General features: G+C 50.0%; 1 protein-coding gene across 2 annotated transcripts in view; it reads left to right on the top strand.

Annotated features, from left to right (window-relative positions):
- The window catches only part of DIS3L2 (DIS3 like 3'-5' exoribonuclease 2), a 200,211-nt gene that overhangs the window by 137,254 nt on the left and 47,681 nt on the right, over positions 1–15,276 (top strand). For both annotated transcript variants that reach the window (XM_081862181.1, XM_081862182.1), the window contains exon 15: positions 13,538–13,617. In XM_081862181.1, the coding sequence (XP_081718307.1) occupies positions 13,538–13,617 (80 nt within the window). The remainder of the gene's footprint in view (positions 1–13,537; positions 13,618–15,276) is intronic.

Raw genomic sequence — 15,276 nt, 5'->3', positions numbered from 1 at the left:
TCTTCAAGGAAGCACTATTCCCCCTACCCATTCAGTTGCTTTTGCCTTCTCTTTAAAATGCAAATAGTGGTCATTATATGTATGTATGGGTGTGTTTTCTGAAAGGATAACCTGTGCTGTCCCAGTAGGGCAGTACATTTTAAAAAGCAGCTATGAAAATAATGGTTTTAAATGATATGAAAATCCAGTTTAACCAGCTGAAAACATATCTGATGTGAAAACTTGCAGCTCTGTCCACCGGCTCATTCCTGCCTCCCAGCTCACCTGTGAAGGTGACTCACACCTGGCTGAGCCGCCAGATTTTTGTGCTCTGGCTGCAGCAGGTCCTCAGGACCCCTAACTAGGATCCTTCTGGCTAGAGATGCCAGGCTGGGTGGGTGGAATGCGCAGTGTCATGTTTTCAAAGAAGAGGTGGAGAATAAAACATGGCATTTCCAGGCTTTGAAGATGCTTCAGGTGGAAGTTGGAGACCAGCCCGTTTCCAGCTCTTGCCAGGTTTCAGCAAGTTTATTCATAAGCCCATTCCCGTCCCACTTCCTCATCAATGTGCAGTTTTTCTTAAAGAAACAAACTGTACAAAAAGAATGCATATTTATATTTTTCTCAGTGTGAGCATTTCTAAAACATCTCTCTCCACCCCACCCCCCTTAAAGTGGCATTTAAAGGGGGTGGGAAGTTGGTACATTTTTCTCCAGCTCAGAATTGTGCTGCAAAGTTTGGAGGCGATGCGGGTTGCGGAAGATAACGTTGCGTTCTGATCTGCACAGCAGCCAGATTCCTTCAGCAGCCATAGCTAAAAGGCCTTGGTTTTCAGGTAGAAGTGGCTCCCCTCCTAATGCTTGTGGCGCATGTGTGGAGAGGCGAATGGCAAGGTGAGGTATGAGTTCCTTTCCAGGGAAGGGATCTGCTGAAACTTGCACCCTCTAGAAGGGGTCCGAAAAGCCTCCCATCCTTTTGGTTTCCCGTGGATCTGGGCCAGGCCTGCAGGAGGCTCTTGTGATTTTCTTCCAAGTATTAATTACAGCTGCCGACGTGGCCGGTGTTTTTTCTTTTCTGTCACCCTGAGTCACTGCGTGTCGAGTGATGTGAGCAGAGGCCGACTTAAGTGGCAACGTGACGCCCGGGTGTCAAAAGTCTGCATTGTTTCACCTGCCAGCAAATGTCTGGGTGAAAGTTCATAGAATTGCAAGGAGACGTGTGGCCTGGAGAGAAGGAGGCGAGGATTTAAGAAACCTTTCTTCCTGCACGCCCAGAAATGCCGACGCTTGGCTCTCAATCTCCGTTATCACCTCAGTGACAACGGGGAAGTCTGCATGGCGCTTTAAGAGAATGAAAAAGCAAGAGAACCCTGTTCTAAGGAGCTTCTACCTCATTGTCCAGGCAGAATGATGTGGGTGGAGATGCTCCTTTAGGTATACTGGACCGAGGCCGTTTAGGGCTTTAAAGGTCAGCACCAACACTTTGAATAGTGCTCGGAAACATACTGGGAGCCTGTGTAGGTCTTTCAAGAACCAATAAATCTCCATCTGCCTCAGCTCAACCTATCTGTAAAATTTATGGCATCTGAACTGGCCCTCCAAGTTATTTGAGTCTGTCACCGCAGTCCTTCCCTCTAGCATGAACAGAACTCGGGCTTGATTCTACCAAATTGCTTTGGACCGTACCTTCTTACTTGTGCCGGGTCATCACAGACAGGTGATAAACCCTGTTTGTGGCTTTCACCACATCAGACTGCAAGTGGGGGGGGGTGTTTTATAGGTTGGAGTGCTTCTCTGCATTAAACAATAAATATGCATCCCTGCACACAGAAGACAAGCTTGCCAGGGGGAGGGTTCTGGCCTCACCTCCCTGTCTTACTGGCTTTCTGAATAAAGTGACTCTTTTTGCATGGAGGGGGCAACAGCGGTGGAGGTGCCTCACCTGCATTCCAAAGCAGACCAAGCAGCAGAGAATGTGCTGTTCCTAGGAAACGGGCCTTCATCTTTATTTAGCCTTTGCGAGGCAAACTAGGGCAGAGTTTCAGCCAACCTCTGGTCCACCTGCTGAACAACTCAGTGTGCCACCTTTAGCCTCGACATTGTGTGTGTGTGTGTGTTTTAAATTATCACCAGTGAAGATCGCTTAATTGGTCATTGCCCCGAGTCACGGAGCAAAAGTGCATCTCCACGAAAGAGGGAGAGATCTTGGGGCGTGAGGCGCCCCCTAGTGACTGGCTGGTGGCACTGCTGCTTCGCTCTCCCGTTGAGCCAAAGAGCTTGTTCCCCTTCCCCTCTGTTGTGTGGGCAGCACACGCTGCCTTGCGAAAGGGGCACATGTTGGCAGCCATGCGCAGGAGCCTTTCTCAAAGGCTGTGGCTTTGCTCCAAGGCATGCTTTCAAAGGAAGAAGGTGTCCCTTTTTGAGCAAAAGTCCATTTCACTTCCACAGCTTCAGGCACCGCATTGCTGCGTGTCGTTTACATCTTTGGCATCTTCGCTTCAATGGCTGTTTGGGATTTTGTTATGGGGGCTTGGCTTTGATGTTCCTTGTTGTGGCTTCCTTCATATCGGTTAGTTCAGTAGTGATAGCATTGTTGTTATTGTGTTGTGGATTGTAAGCCGCGTTGAGTATCTTTGCAAATTAAGCAGGCTGTATATCTACTTTAAAAACAACAACACAAGTATTATTATTAATTAGGTTTCTCTGCTCACACCACAATTCAATAAGACAGGGTTTCCCAAACTGGTCTCCTGTATAACAAGGAAGGAGACTGCAGAAACCAGTGAAGACACAGGTGGGTAATCCTCAGCCTTTTGGCTTCTCTGCTAGAAGGCTCCGTAACTCAGTGACAGAGCACCTGCCTTGCTTGCAGATGGTCCCGGGTTCAATCGCTGGCATGTCCAGATGGAGCTGGAGGAGAGCCCCCACTTGGAATCCTGGAGAGGCGCTGCCAGTCAGTGTAGGAGGACCGGGGGTTTGACTCCTGCATAAAGCAGCTTCCTGTGTACCTAAAGATCAGCAGGTGCATCTCAGTTCACTTCCGCTCAGTAGTCAAAGAAGCTAAAAATATAGAATGGAGGAAGGAGTTCGGCATTATGGTAAGGTGATCTTTCGGCTTGCCAGATGGAAAAATCCCACCTCTTCTGCCCCTGCAGGCTGTTCTGTGGGTTTGTCTGACACCCTCCCCAGAGCAAGTTTCAGGGGGCACAGCGGGGAGAAGGAATAATAATTATTATTATTATTATTATTATTATTATTATTATTATTATTTATTTATTTATTTATTTATACATACCCCGCCCATCTGGTTGGGTCTCCCCAGCCACCCTGGGCGGCTTCCAACAAAGTATTAAAATACAGTGGTCTGTTAAACATTAAAAGCTTCCCTAAACAGGGCTGCCTTCAGATGTCTTCTAAAAGTCTGGTAATTGTTGTTTTCTTTGACATCTGGTGGGAGGGCGGGCACCACCACCGAGAAGGCCCTCTGCCTGGTTCCCTGTAACTTGGCTTCTCGCAGTAAGGGAACCGCCAGAAGGCCCTCAGCACTGGCCCTCAGTGTCCGGGCAGAACAATGGGGGTGGAGACGCTCCTTCGGGTATACTGGACCGAGGCCATTTAGGGCGTTAAAGGTCAGCACCAACACTTTGACTTGTGCTCGGAAACGTACTGGGAGCCATTGTAGATCTTTCAAGACCGGTGTTATGTGGTCTCGGCCACTCCCAGTCACCAGTCTAGCTGCCGCATTCTGGATTAGTTGTAGTTTCCAGGTCACCTTCAAAGGTAGCCCCACAAAGGAAAGGTATGTTGCATGAGAGGAAGACCCTGTGCAGGGTGTTTGCTGCTGGTGCTCATTAGTTGAATCCCGTCCGGATATATAGCTATAGATATCAATGTTGATAGCTGCTGAGATCACTGATAAACTTTTGTAAGAATGAAATCTAACTTGGACCCTTTTATGGTTTCTACTACTAAAGCTCCAGGTTTGTGCTTCTCCACTGGGTCTACAATAATGTGCAAGAAGCGTCGTCCTCCTGGTCTCTCTTACACAAACACATTCACACACACAATCTTCCACACCAACAGGCCTTGCGTCATCCCCCTTCCCTTCTCCCACCAGCTACGTTCAGTGGCTGAATGTGTTAAACTGTGTTAGGCTTCGGGTGCACAGCTGCAGCGGTGCTGCTCTGCCCTGGCCCTCACCCCTTGCCAGGCCAACCAGCAAGCGGACGGCGGGTGCATTGAAAACATACCTCGGCACTTCAAGCCAAAAAGAAAACGTTTGGTGGGTTCAGTGTTGCTGTAATAGCTGAGCATTCCTGTCCTGTAGCACCCACCTTGTGTGCCTGCTCTGTTGCTTCATTCAGCATAGCGAGGGCACTCCTGCCCCACCTGCCCCCTGGTGCAGACGGCCAGCCCCTCGCCCTTCTCTCCCTTCTCCTTGCCACAAGCTGGTTCGTTCCAGATGCAGCAGCCTCTCAGGTCCAGCTCCTAGCAGCAGAGATAACTTCTGGGCTCTCCTCCTCTTGTGTCTCCTTCCCTGTGCCCACAACCTTTCCCACTGCAAAGGAGCAAAATGGCTGCTTTAAGACTTTAGAGGGCTCTGTGTCAGTGATGGATGGAGAGGCAGCTTTCTGTGGTTTCAAAGGCACAAAGCCTCTGATGCGGAATGGAGTTGAAAAGTCAACTTGGGGGTGGGGCGGGGGGTGAAGGAGGATTCATGGTGTGCCCGGGCTGTCAAATCGGGGCACCCTGGGGAACTACCCCTGCTGGTGCTACGGAAAGGCGGGGACAATTCCATGGGGTATATTGAGGCTCACTGAATGCCCACTTATTTCTTCAAACCTCCCCCTCCCTTGCTTTTTTTGTTCTGTTTGTCAGTGGCCTTGGGCACATCACTTAATGGAGGATTTGCGGTCTGCCAGCAGCTCAAAGAGGCCCCCCCTCCCTTGAACAATGGAGGTTTCAAACACGTTGGAAGTTTCGTCAGTCTCCTCTCCCAGCACGCATAGCTAATCTTGTTAGAGGTGACCTCCGGGGCTGAGACTTGCATTGTTGCCGAAGTTTTTGTCTGGTGCTTGAGTGACGATCCGTATTGGGGCGCAGTCATGCATCCCCTAATTTAATCACCCACTTTGGTCCTCTGCTCCTCTCCCAGAGGGCCCTGAGTCCTTGGGGGAAACCGATTCCAGCTATTTTGAGAATAGCAGAGGGAAGGGTTTGCAGGAGCTGCTGTTGCTGCTGCTTTGGCGATCCCTCGTAGCCGAGTAAGGTTGTCTTCCATGAACACGGTCTTAAAACAGTGAGTCCGTAAGTGACTGCGGAGGCCAATTCTGGATCCACACGTCCTTCCACAGTGGGGACATTGGTTTCCAGGCAGGAGTTGATCCTGGTGAGCGTTTGCCAAGCGTGTCTTCCTCTTAGCTTGTTTCTCCCTTTTGTCCTGAGTTCCAGCTTCTTCAAAGCCCATGACACCTTCAGTAAAGGCTGTTCTCCCATTGGAGTGCTCACAGGAGCAATAGGGGCTAATTAATGGAGGGCGTTTTTGCCCCCTGCTGCTAATGCTGAATTATCCTGCTTCTCCTCCCTCGCCCTGTGAATTTCTCCTTGAATGCTTTTCCAGGGCAAGAGCCGGGATTGGGATTGAAGACTTAAAAGAAAACACCACGGATGGAAAATTTGCTGCGAGAGCCGTTCATCTCCTCCTTTAAAAAAAAAAAAATTAGAATAGAATAAAATAAACTTTTTGGATAAATAATTCGTTTTGAGAGCTCGAGTGTCCATTAAATGTGGTATTAGTTTCTGCTCCTTAAAACCTACTTCTGAAAAGGAACGTGGCCAAATTGCAGGCTGACTTTACCCTACCAAGTTCCCCAGATGTGTGAAACCAGCCAGCAGAAAGGCGTGGGATGCTTGGGAATAGAGCGAGTGCAGGGCTGAGCTCCTTCAAAGAATCATCTCTCCCTCCCCACCGCCACCACAGTGAGGAGTATTTTTAGAGTTCACCCAGGGAAGCATCTCCCTGCCTTAACACCTGACCCAGCTTCTAGGCTTGCCTTTGTCTTCTTCTCCTCCATAACAGGGTTTGGGGTTCCTGTTGACCATTTGAACCTCACGCACGCTTAATGTGCTTTGCTGCCTTTGCACTGTCGGTTCTCACAACGACCCTGAGAGGTGGGCCACCAACATTCCCGGTTCACAGGTAGGATAGCCGAGGCAAGAGATGTAGCAAGTTGCCTCGGCACTGTCCAGTGGTGCTCTGCAGGGATTGCTTGAAGCAGCCATGTTTTGGGGAGTCCCAGGGAGGAGAGTCCCCCTAGATTTCTGTGCAGTGCCCCTGGGTTCTTCCCTCGTGCGCCTTTCTCTGATGGTGCAAAGGAGGCACGGCAGCCGACGAGAAGCTTTGGCTGGAGTTTGAACCCAGGGCTCTGTCAGCCTGATGGGCAAACTGCTGCCCTGCGCTGGATCGCCTAATAAATATCCTCTCCTCTGGCTGAGGCTTGGCGCGCGGCGGCCGGTTTTCCATCTGAACTTTCCCACCACTCTTCTTTGTTGTGGTCAAGATTGAGTAGGTGGAAGGAAGAGTGACGTCAAAGTTCCTAGATTTGCAAGTGGCTCTAAAAGCACCGTTTATATTGGAGGCATGCGCGTATATCTATATATATGGAAAAGAAAATGTTTGGCAAAAAAATTGCGATCCTGCCTGTGAACCATGACCACAGCCGCTGAACGGGGGGGGGGGGGGAGGGGACCATGTTGAATCTCCAGCGAAGCAGCACATTCAAAAAGAGAAGGTTATAAATGGGGCTCTTTGTGCTCTGAGCTTAAGCAAGTTTTAAAAATCAGCTGCAGGAGAACCCAAATTCCATCCGATGAAAAGCTGAATTTGGGGGGCCCAAATTGATTATGCAAATGAATTGCATTTAAATCCACTCTCAAGCCCAGCGCAGAGCAAGACAAAGAGGCACAGAAGCATTCAAGTTTCCTACAACTTTCATCATCCCACCCCCCACTATTTTAAGTTTGGTTTCACAGCCATAGGGACTAGAAACTCTGCTTTAAATTTTTTTATTGAAGTAGAGGTGTTGAATTTTATACTCTGTATCAGATCATGAGCTTTGGTGGTGTCGCTCACAGAACCCCAGGGCTCACCCACAGCCCTGTGTTTTGGTGTCTGTCCATTGTGTGGCACCTGTATGTTTCCCCATCACACATCCCTTTTTCAAAAGGATGGGTTTTGCCCCCACCCCAGGGCTGTAACTCAGCCACGTTCTCGCTTTCCATTCGTGCGGGGAAAGATGCTCTGCTGTGTCCACTCTGGCGTGCCTTTAGGAAAGACAGGCTTCTATTTCTGTCAAGTGCAGAAGGTTGCCCTGGGCGCAGAGCCAAGATTACTGTGACAAAACCCCTTCTCTTAGGGGAAAGTTCATACATTCTTTACTGAAGACAGGCACAGCCGAGTGAAAAGCAGGCTTGGGGCCAGAATGTTTTTAACTTAAACCTTTCGCTGGTCAGTGGACCAAAGGAGATCGTCATCCAGATAGGGGTGGTTGAAGCTGCTGGACAGCAGAACGGTTTACTTGCTCTGGCTAGAAACAGCTCTTGCAATCTTGAGTGAAAAGAAGCTGCCCTGCTCAAGATCTTTTTGTGCCTAGAGATGCTAGGAATAGTCGGACGCTGCCGCCTACCAGATCAGGCCTAGCTCAGTGTCTATAATTTGTTGTTGTTGTTGTTTAGTCGTTTAGTCGTGTCCGACTCTTTGTGACCCCCTGGACCAGAGCACGCCAGGCACTCCTGTCTTCCACTGCCTCCCACAGTTTGGTCAAACTCATGCTGGTAGCTTCGAGAACACTGTCCCACCATCTCGTCCTCTGTCGTCCCCTTCTCCTTGTGCCCTCCATCTTTCCCAACATCAGGGTCTTTTCCAGGGAGTCTTCTCTTCTCATCAGGTGGACAAAGTCTTGGAGCCTCAGCTTCACAATCTGTCCTTCCAGTGAGCACTCAGGGCTGATTTCCTTAAGAATGGAGAGGTTTGATCTTCTTGCAGTCCATGGGACTCTCAAGAGTCTCCTTCAGTAGCAGCGTCTATAATAAATAATAATAATAATAATAATAATAATAATAATAATAATAATAAATAATGTTATTTATACCCCGCCCTCCCCGGCCAGAGCTGGGCTCAGGGCTGCTAACACCAGTAAAATTACAGTAAAAACGTAATAGGGGGGAAAACCAATTTAAAATACTGGTTAAAATGCAATTTAAAATGCAGCCTCATTTTAAAAGTACACGCTTCTAGTGAATGGACCCAGGAACCTCTGCATGCAGAGCGCATGCTCTGCCCCTGAGCTGTGGCCCCTGCTCCCAGGAGCATGGGAAGCTTCTTTGGCTGCCCATTCTGCCTGGAAGTGGCTCTCCAGAGTCTGGGCAAGGGCCCTTAGGGTGCCACCTGTGTGCATGGAGCTTTGCAAAAGATAAGCCACGCCCCCTTTCTCAAAACCTGCTGCAGGAGCTAGCAAGACCTATAGTACCTTAAAATCAGAACAAATTCTTCCAAAATGCATAACGATCTTCAACCCGTGGCAGCCTGGCTGATCCCTTTTTCCTCCACCCGTTGCCTCTTCCGACCCCGCTGTTGAGATACAGGCTGCATGGCAGGTATTTCTCTTGCAAAGGCAGTTCACCTTTGGCCCTGCAGATGTTGATGGACAGGGTAGATACCTCTCACAACACATCACACCTTTTAATGGCCCTGTTGAATTCTCAGTCAGGGCAGCAATACGATTTCTCCCACCACCTCAATGCTTGCTTGTAGGTGAAATGAGGACCCCAACCCTGATCTGTTGCGCAGGACCACAAAACTAGGAGGTGGAGATAAGTTGAGAGGAAGGAATGCACCCTGTTTTAGGGCCTGATCTTCAGCATGTGACACCACACAACTTTGGGGTAAGAACACATGGGAAGTGAGCCTCGGTTTGTTAGTAGGCATTCAACCTGTTCACCAGGAGTGGGCTAGGAATTTCTTCCAGGCAGCCAGACAGAGACGATGCAAATTGGAAGAACGTCAGACTTCCTTTTGCTTCTGACAGTGTGCTGAAGGTTACAGGCCTGTAGACAGGAGAGCATTTAAAAATGGAGACCTAGAAACTTACGTTTGACTAACTTTAACCACCGTTGGTTATGTTCCTGCCAAGCCAAGCTGCCCCCTATGCCACCTCTGGCATTTTTCTGCTCATGTGGTGTTGAAGGTGTTTGCCACCCTCAAGAAACTAGTCTTCTTGGTAGCCCTTATTCAAGGGCCTACGACATCTTAATTTATCAGCGAGCCTCCTTGGGTAGGTGAGCCTCTGTTGTTCTCAGCCTTCCCAATCCCCCTCATTCCCACCGAATCTGCCCCCCACCAGCCACCCGGCATGAAGAACAGCCCTTTTGTGCCCAGTGCCAATGAGCTGGAAAGGGCGATTTGTCAAGCACAGAGACTGCTGCGCTGCAGCGCTCTCCTCCGAAGAATGCGGCTGGGTGATGGATGAGTTCCGTGTCTCTCTGCCCTGCCGCAAGTTGAACCTGGTGGCAAGTTGACGGAACAAAATGACGGCAGGCATATATCCCAGAAACGGCTTGTCGTGACGGGATCCAGCAGGGCCTCGCCTCGCTGTCCTTTCTGCGGTCCCCAAGCGCGGAAGCAGTAGTGAACTTTGCCTTTGTGAACAGAGGGGCCTCCTCGAAGGCTTTTGTCAGAGCTCACTTGGACCTGGACCCCCACAAATACGGGGTGGGGTGTTGGGCAGCTGGACCAATTGATGTCACTCATTATGGTCTGCAGCCTGCGAGTTTAGCATCTAATATTTAGAAATTTCCTCCTTCTGAATCAGACCTCACAAGCCCCGGCATGTCTACTCTCCACGGCAGACCTCCCCCCCCCCATATTTAAATTGAATTTTATATCTATTTTGGGTTTGCAGAATAACTGGCTGGTGTGAGCCTCCCCTCCCCCTGCCCTATGGTGTGGCTTACATTACTCCATGAGAAAACTGGTCTAGCTTTCCAGGGTGGCAGGGATTCAAATGCCCAGCTCGCCACAGGGCCTCCTCCCAAGGCTGGATGTCCCGTGAGGGTTTCTGACGAATCCCATTGGCGCGACATCAAGTTGCGGCTGATCGACCTGCGCCAGATGAGGCTGAGGCATCGGAACAAACTGGAGAACCCAGCTTGTGGGTGTATTGGGCTTTGGTACACAAATAGCCGGGTTTGAATAAAATTGCAGGTTTGCACCTGTGCAGAGATGTGTGGACTCTGCAGCAGCTGCGCCTTGGGCAGTCTTAATTAGGGTCAGGGGAGCTCGGCTGCTTTGATTTCCACTTGCTGCCTTGCAGGGGAGTGCGAATTGGCTCAGCGTCTAATGAGCCGGCATGCTGGCTGTGCAAAGGGCCCACTGGTGGAAGGGCGACTTAATAAAGCCTTTGCTCTTTCATAGGCTGTTAATTTTACTTCTTGGGTTTTCCTCGGGTCCAGGAACTGTCTGCAAATAAAGCCAGTCTCTCTGTGGTGTTTGCTTCATTTGCAAAGGTCAGGTCTGCCGTCCATTCTCCAAAATGTCCAGAAGCGTTGAGGGTAACCTGCGGCTCACTCCAGGAGTCCTCCTTGTGAAAACCGTTTCATTAGCATCTCTGCCACACCTCATCAGGCTAGATCAGAATAACTCCCTCTTCACGCAAGGCAGACTGCCAAGAGGTTATCCAGCCCTGAAGAGCTTCTTCTCTAAGAGCAGTTAGTCTCCCTGGAGGCCATGAGTGTTTGGTGGGGGACAGGACTCCTATAATTGAATGGGGGTGGAGAAAGATTCCCACTCACACAAGACCCATGTGTCCGGGAGAAGATAAATGAGGAATGTGCTCCTTGACATACCAGTTTTTGTGTGTGCAGGAAAGCTTTTTGTTGAAGTAGACTTATTTGAGAATTTCACTCCAGTGTTTGCTTCCCAGACTAATGCGCAGATTGGGAGGCGCTTATCCTTCCGATTGTGCTCTGAATTTTGTGTTTCCGTTCTCGGCCTAAAAAGATGCTGCAAAAATGTGTTTGGGATGGGGGAATGTGTGCAATTTAAAATGTGCATTTTCATGTCTCTTTTGCTAAGTTCAGAAAGCATGACAGAATGGGCTGGTAATTGAACACATGCAAAACGGGCACATCGTAGAATTGTAGAGTTGGAAGGGACCACGAGGGTCATCTAATCCAAACCCCTGCTGTGCAGGGAATCTTTTTGCCCAACATGGGGCTCGAACCCACAACCCTGAGATTAAGAGTTCACACTCTTATCAACAGAGCTATCTTGCTGGCAATGTGTGCCACCCCTAGTTTGACAGAGCATTCATTTGCCAATGTGAATCCTGATCTGTAGTGAACCCTTGGTGAGCATTTGGCCAAGGCGGTAGGATTCTGGGCTGTTCACTGCAGACAGCGCAGAGGGTGCTCACACACAGCCTTCTATTAAAAACCTCCCTGCATTTAATAGACTAGTGGATGAGGGAAAGGGCTATGCTCTATCTTCAACCCTGATATGCTAGAGTAAAGGTAAAGGGACCCCTGACCATTAGGTCCAGTCGTGGCCGACTCTGGGGTTGCGGCGCTCATCTCGCTTTATTGGCTGAGGGAGCCGGCGTACAGCTTCCGGGTCATGTGGCCAGCATGACTAAGCCGCTTCTGGTGAACCAGAGCAGCGCACGGAAACACCACTTACCTTCCCGCCAGAGCAGTACCTATTTATCTACTTGCACTTTGACATGCTTTTGAACTGTTAGGTTAGCAGGAGCAGGGACTGAGCAACGGGAGCTCAGCCCATCACGGGGATTCGAACTGCCGACCTTCTGATCGACAAGTCCTAGGCTCTGTGGTTTAACCCACACCACCACCCGCGTCCCTGGGTTTTTATTTTAATGTGGCGAAGCATTCAAAAACATGGCATGTGCGCGCGCACAAACACACATGGTACTCTTCCTCCTCCTCTGGGAAGGGCCACAGCTCACTGGTGGAGTTTGCATGCAGGAAATCTCAGGTTTGATCCCCAGGATCTCCAACTAAGGTAGGAAAAGACCCCCTGCCTGAGCTCCTGGAGAACCACCATCAGTCACAGTCAACAATATTGAGTTCAATGGAACAGTAGAAGGCAGCTTCCTCCATGCCTACAATTGACCAGCCCAGCACTGCTCTCAGGGACTGTCGGAGCATCATACTTGGGTTGGAGAAAGACTTTTTGCTTAGATTGAATGGGCCTGAGAATCTGGGTGCTCTCTCTCTCTCTGTCCTGCACACACCCGCATTTCCCCCCTTCCTGACACTCTTGTCCCTGTGTGGCTTGGCTCAATTGCTCGATTCATCTGTTTGAGGAACCTGTGGCCCTCGAGGTGTTGCTGGATTCCATCTCCCAGCAGCCCCAGCAGCCAGCATGACCCAGGTTGATGGGAAATGTAGTCCCACGACATCCGCATAGCGGCACGGTCCCCAGCCCCTGGCTTAGGGCGATAAGTGTAGGAACAGTGGGTGGTTCATTCTCTCCTTAGACCAGGCATGGTTTGGATGGCTACTTCCTCACCCCTTTCCCTTTCAAACCCATTCCAGCTGTTGGGGGGCAGCTCTAAGTAAGCCCCAATGTGTGTTTATTAGTGAGTTGCTTCTTCAGAAACTCCACCGTCCTTTAACAAAATCTGTGCAGAGCTGTATTGAATTCCATTCCTCCTCCTCCTCCTCCTCCTCCTCTTCTTCTTCTTCTTCTGTAGTGTAGTAGCCAAATGAGTTTTTCCCTGCCTCAGATGAACTGGCCTTAGATAACACAGGACTTGACCCACTATTCCGAAACCCTTTCTTGGATTTCCAGCAAATAATCCCTCCCAGCCCCTCCTGGGCTCCCCACGTTTTTTCCAGGTCACCCTGTGCAGCCCCCTGCTGGACATGGGGCCAAACTGCAAGCTCTTCCAACTGGCTTTCGGATTAACTCTGTGCCAAAGGAAGAATTTGTCGCCTTTCCCTTTGTGGTTTTCCTCCTCTCTCTTTCTCTCTCCCTCCCAAATGTGCTTGGAGGTCCGCAGGGCAGAAACTTTCAGAGAAAGAGGCTCGTGGGAAGTCCGGCCGCTGGGGGAGAATCCTGTACACCAGAGGAGGCGGAGAGCTGCTTCTTGCAGGGCCGTGGATGTGTGTGGGTGGTGGATTTGGAGTGTGTTCGAAGGTGGGGGGGGGAGGGAGCTGTCATGACCCACGCCATTTCGGGAGAACCGCAAACACTTTATAGCAACAAAGGAGTGGAAAAAGCCAGTGCTTTTTCTGCAAGGCATGTGACTCTGTCTTCGCTGAGGTTTGGAGCCCTGCTCTATGTTCCAGGCCTCAGCGGTTGAGTGTCAGCCTTGGTGAGGTTGGTATCTCCCCTCAGCCTTTCATGGGGTTGCTGCCGCGGCTGAGAACATCGCCTAAATGTGGTTGTGTGTGTGTGTGTGTGTGTTTTTAAAAAATCTTTCTCTTTCCCCCCACCTCCCTCCCTCCCTTCCTTTCTTTCCTTCTCCTCCTTTCTGCAGCTGAAACTCTCGTTTACTTTGGACAAGGAGAGTGGGATGCCGCAAGGATGTTACATCTATCAGTACCGGGACAGCAACAAGTAAGGCCTGCAAAAACCCTACACAACTAGTGTGTGTAAGTGTGTAGGAGGAACAGGAGTGCAAGGCAGGTGCCTGACCCCTTCTCGCTGGCACTGGGGAATCAGAACTGCTTTGGCACGTAAGGGGCACAGTGGCTTTTGGACTGCCTTCTGCTTCTTTGCATCCCACCCTTCCTCTTGGAAACTCAGGGCGGCAGTTTAGCCTTGCAGCAACAGCCTTGTAAGGTAGGCTAGGGCAGTGACTGTCTGCCTCCCCACAAGCCACGTAGTTAAATGTGGATTGGAACCTCGGAACAACTGCATTTGCAGCTCAGCTCAGGCATGTCCTCTGAGGCAAACAAATGTGGCACCCCTACTGGGGTCCAGCAAACTTTTGGTGGGTCTGGATCTAAGTTGGGTGGCCACAGCAGCACTCCCACCATAGAAATATTTGTTTTGTTTTGTTTAAATGGATCCCCAATTACACGCTTGGGTGAAAGCTGAATCCCAGGTCTGAACACATTGAAGACTACCACAGCCAATTGGAGGTTGTCGCTTTCCTTGCAGGTAGGCTGTAGTAGCTGCAGCATTAGCTGCTCTTGAAAGACAAAATTCTGGTGGGTGGCGAATTTGGGAGGTGAGGGGTGGAAGCTTGCAGGCGAGGGGGCAGAGGAGAGTTATAGATTGGCACTGCCAACCCAACCCAGATACAGGAGCACAGTGGGATATACAGGCAGAGGAAAAATTCTGCTCATTCAAGGTGCACAGCTATTGCTTGTGTTTGCAAACATTCTGCCACCCAGACCAGGCCAGGATAGGGTGGGAAACGTCAGTCCCAGGCACTGAGCGTGGCCCTCCCTGCCTCTTTGTCTGGCCCTCAGGACTCTTGACTTGGCCGCCCCTTTCCATGCCACGCCCTTCTCTGGTCCTGCCCCCTGCCCTTCTCTAGAGATATTTTGTGGCTGTCGTGTGACCTTGAAACTCTTGGATGCAGGATGAAGTACGGTCTCCGCCTGATCATGCCCACTTTCAATGCACCCTCCACAAGGGTGCTCCACACCCAACACAACCGTCTGTGTCACAAGCACAAAGCAAGAACTGGGAATGTGCAGCACATCACTGAAAAGAGTGAGCCAGTTTAGCCATAGACAACAGGTGAAGTAACACTGTGTGTTATAAGGAGAAGGAATTTGGCATCTCGAAAACATTTGCCCCTTGTGCATCTGCTCCCCACTAGACACACACAGAAAGTACTTTTTCATACGGTACAGGGAAAAAAACATACTCTTCCTCCCTCCCTGTTTGTTTGGGGTTTTTTCAGCTGCAAGGAAGTTGGAGCAACCACTTCTGCTTTTGAATTAGCCTAATTCGTCATTGCATCTGAAGTCAGGGAACTGTGGTTTGTTTTAACTTTGGTTAGGATCGACCATGGCTTTTGATCTGGGCTTGTTCACTTGCTAAAGTTTAATTAAGCTACAGTTCCTCAATTTAGGCATGATGAGGAACCGTGGCTTGTTTGAAAGCAGGTGAATTTCCTCTACGTGGCTGTGAAAGAGAAGGGGAGTGGGGAGTGGGGAGCTTGCAGTCCCAAGCTTGTACATTCACAAAACAGGGTCATTCACAGAGCAAGAAGTTAGCACCTCAGCCTCTTAACATCCCTGGCATCTCCAAGCAGGTTGG

Source organism: Podarcis erhardii (assembly GCF_964252035.2).
Source record: "Podarcis erhardii genome assembly, chromosome: 5".
NCBI lineage: Eukaryota > Metazoa > Chordata > Lepidosauria > Squamata > Lacertidae > Podarcis > Podarcis erhardii.
The sequence above is the reverse complement of the archived record's forward strand: the minus strand, read 5'-3'. Positions and strand labels throughout refer to the sequence as shown.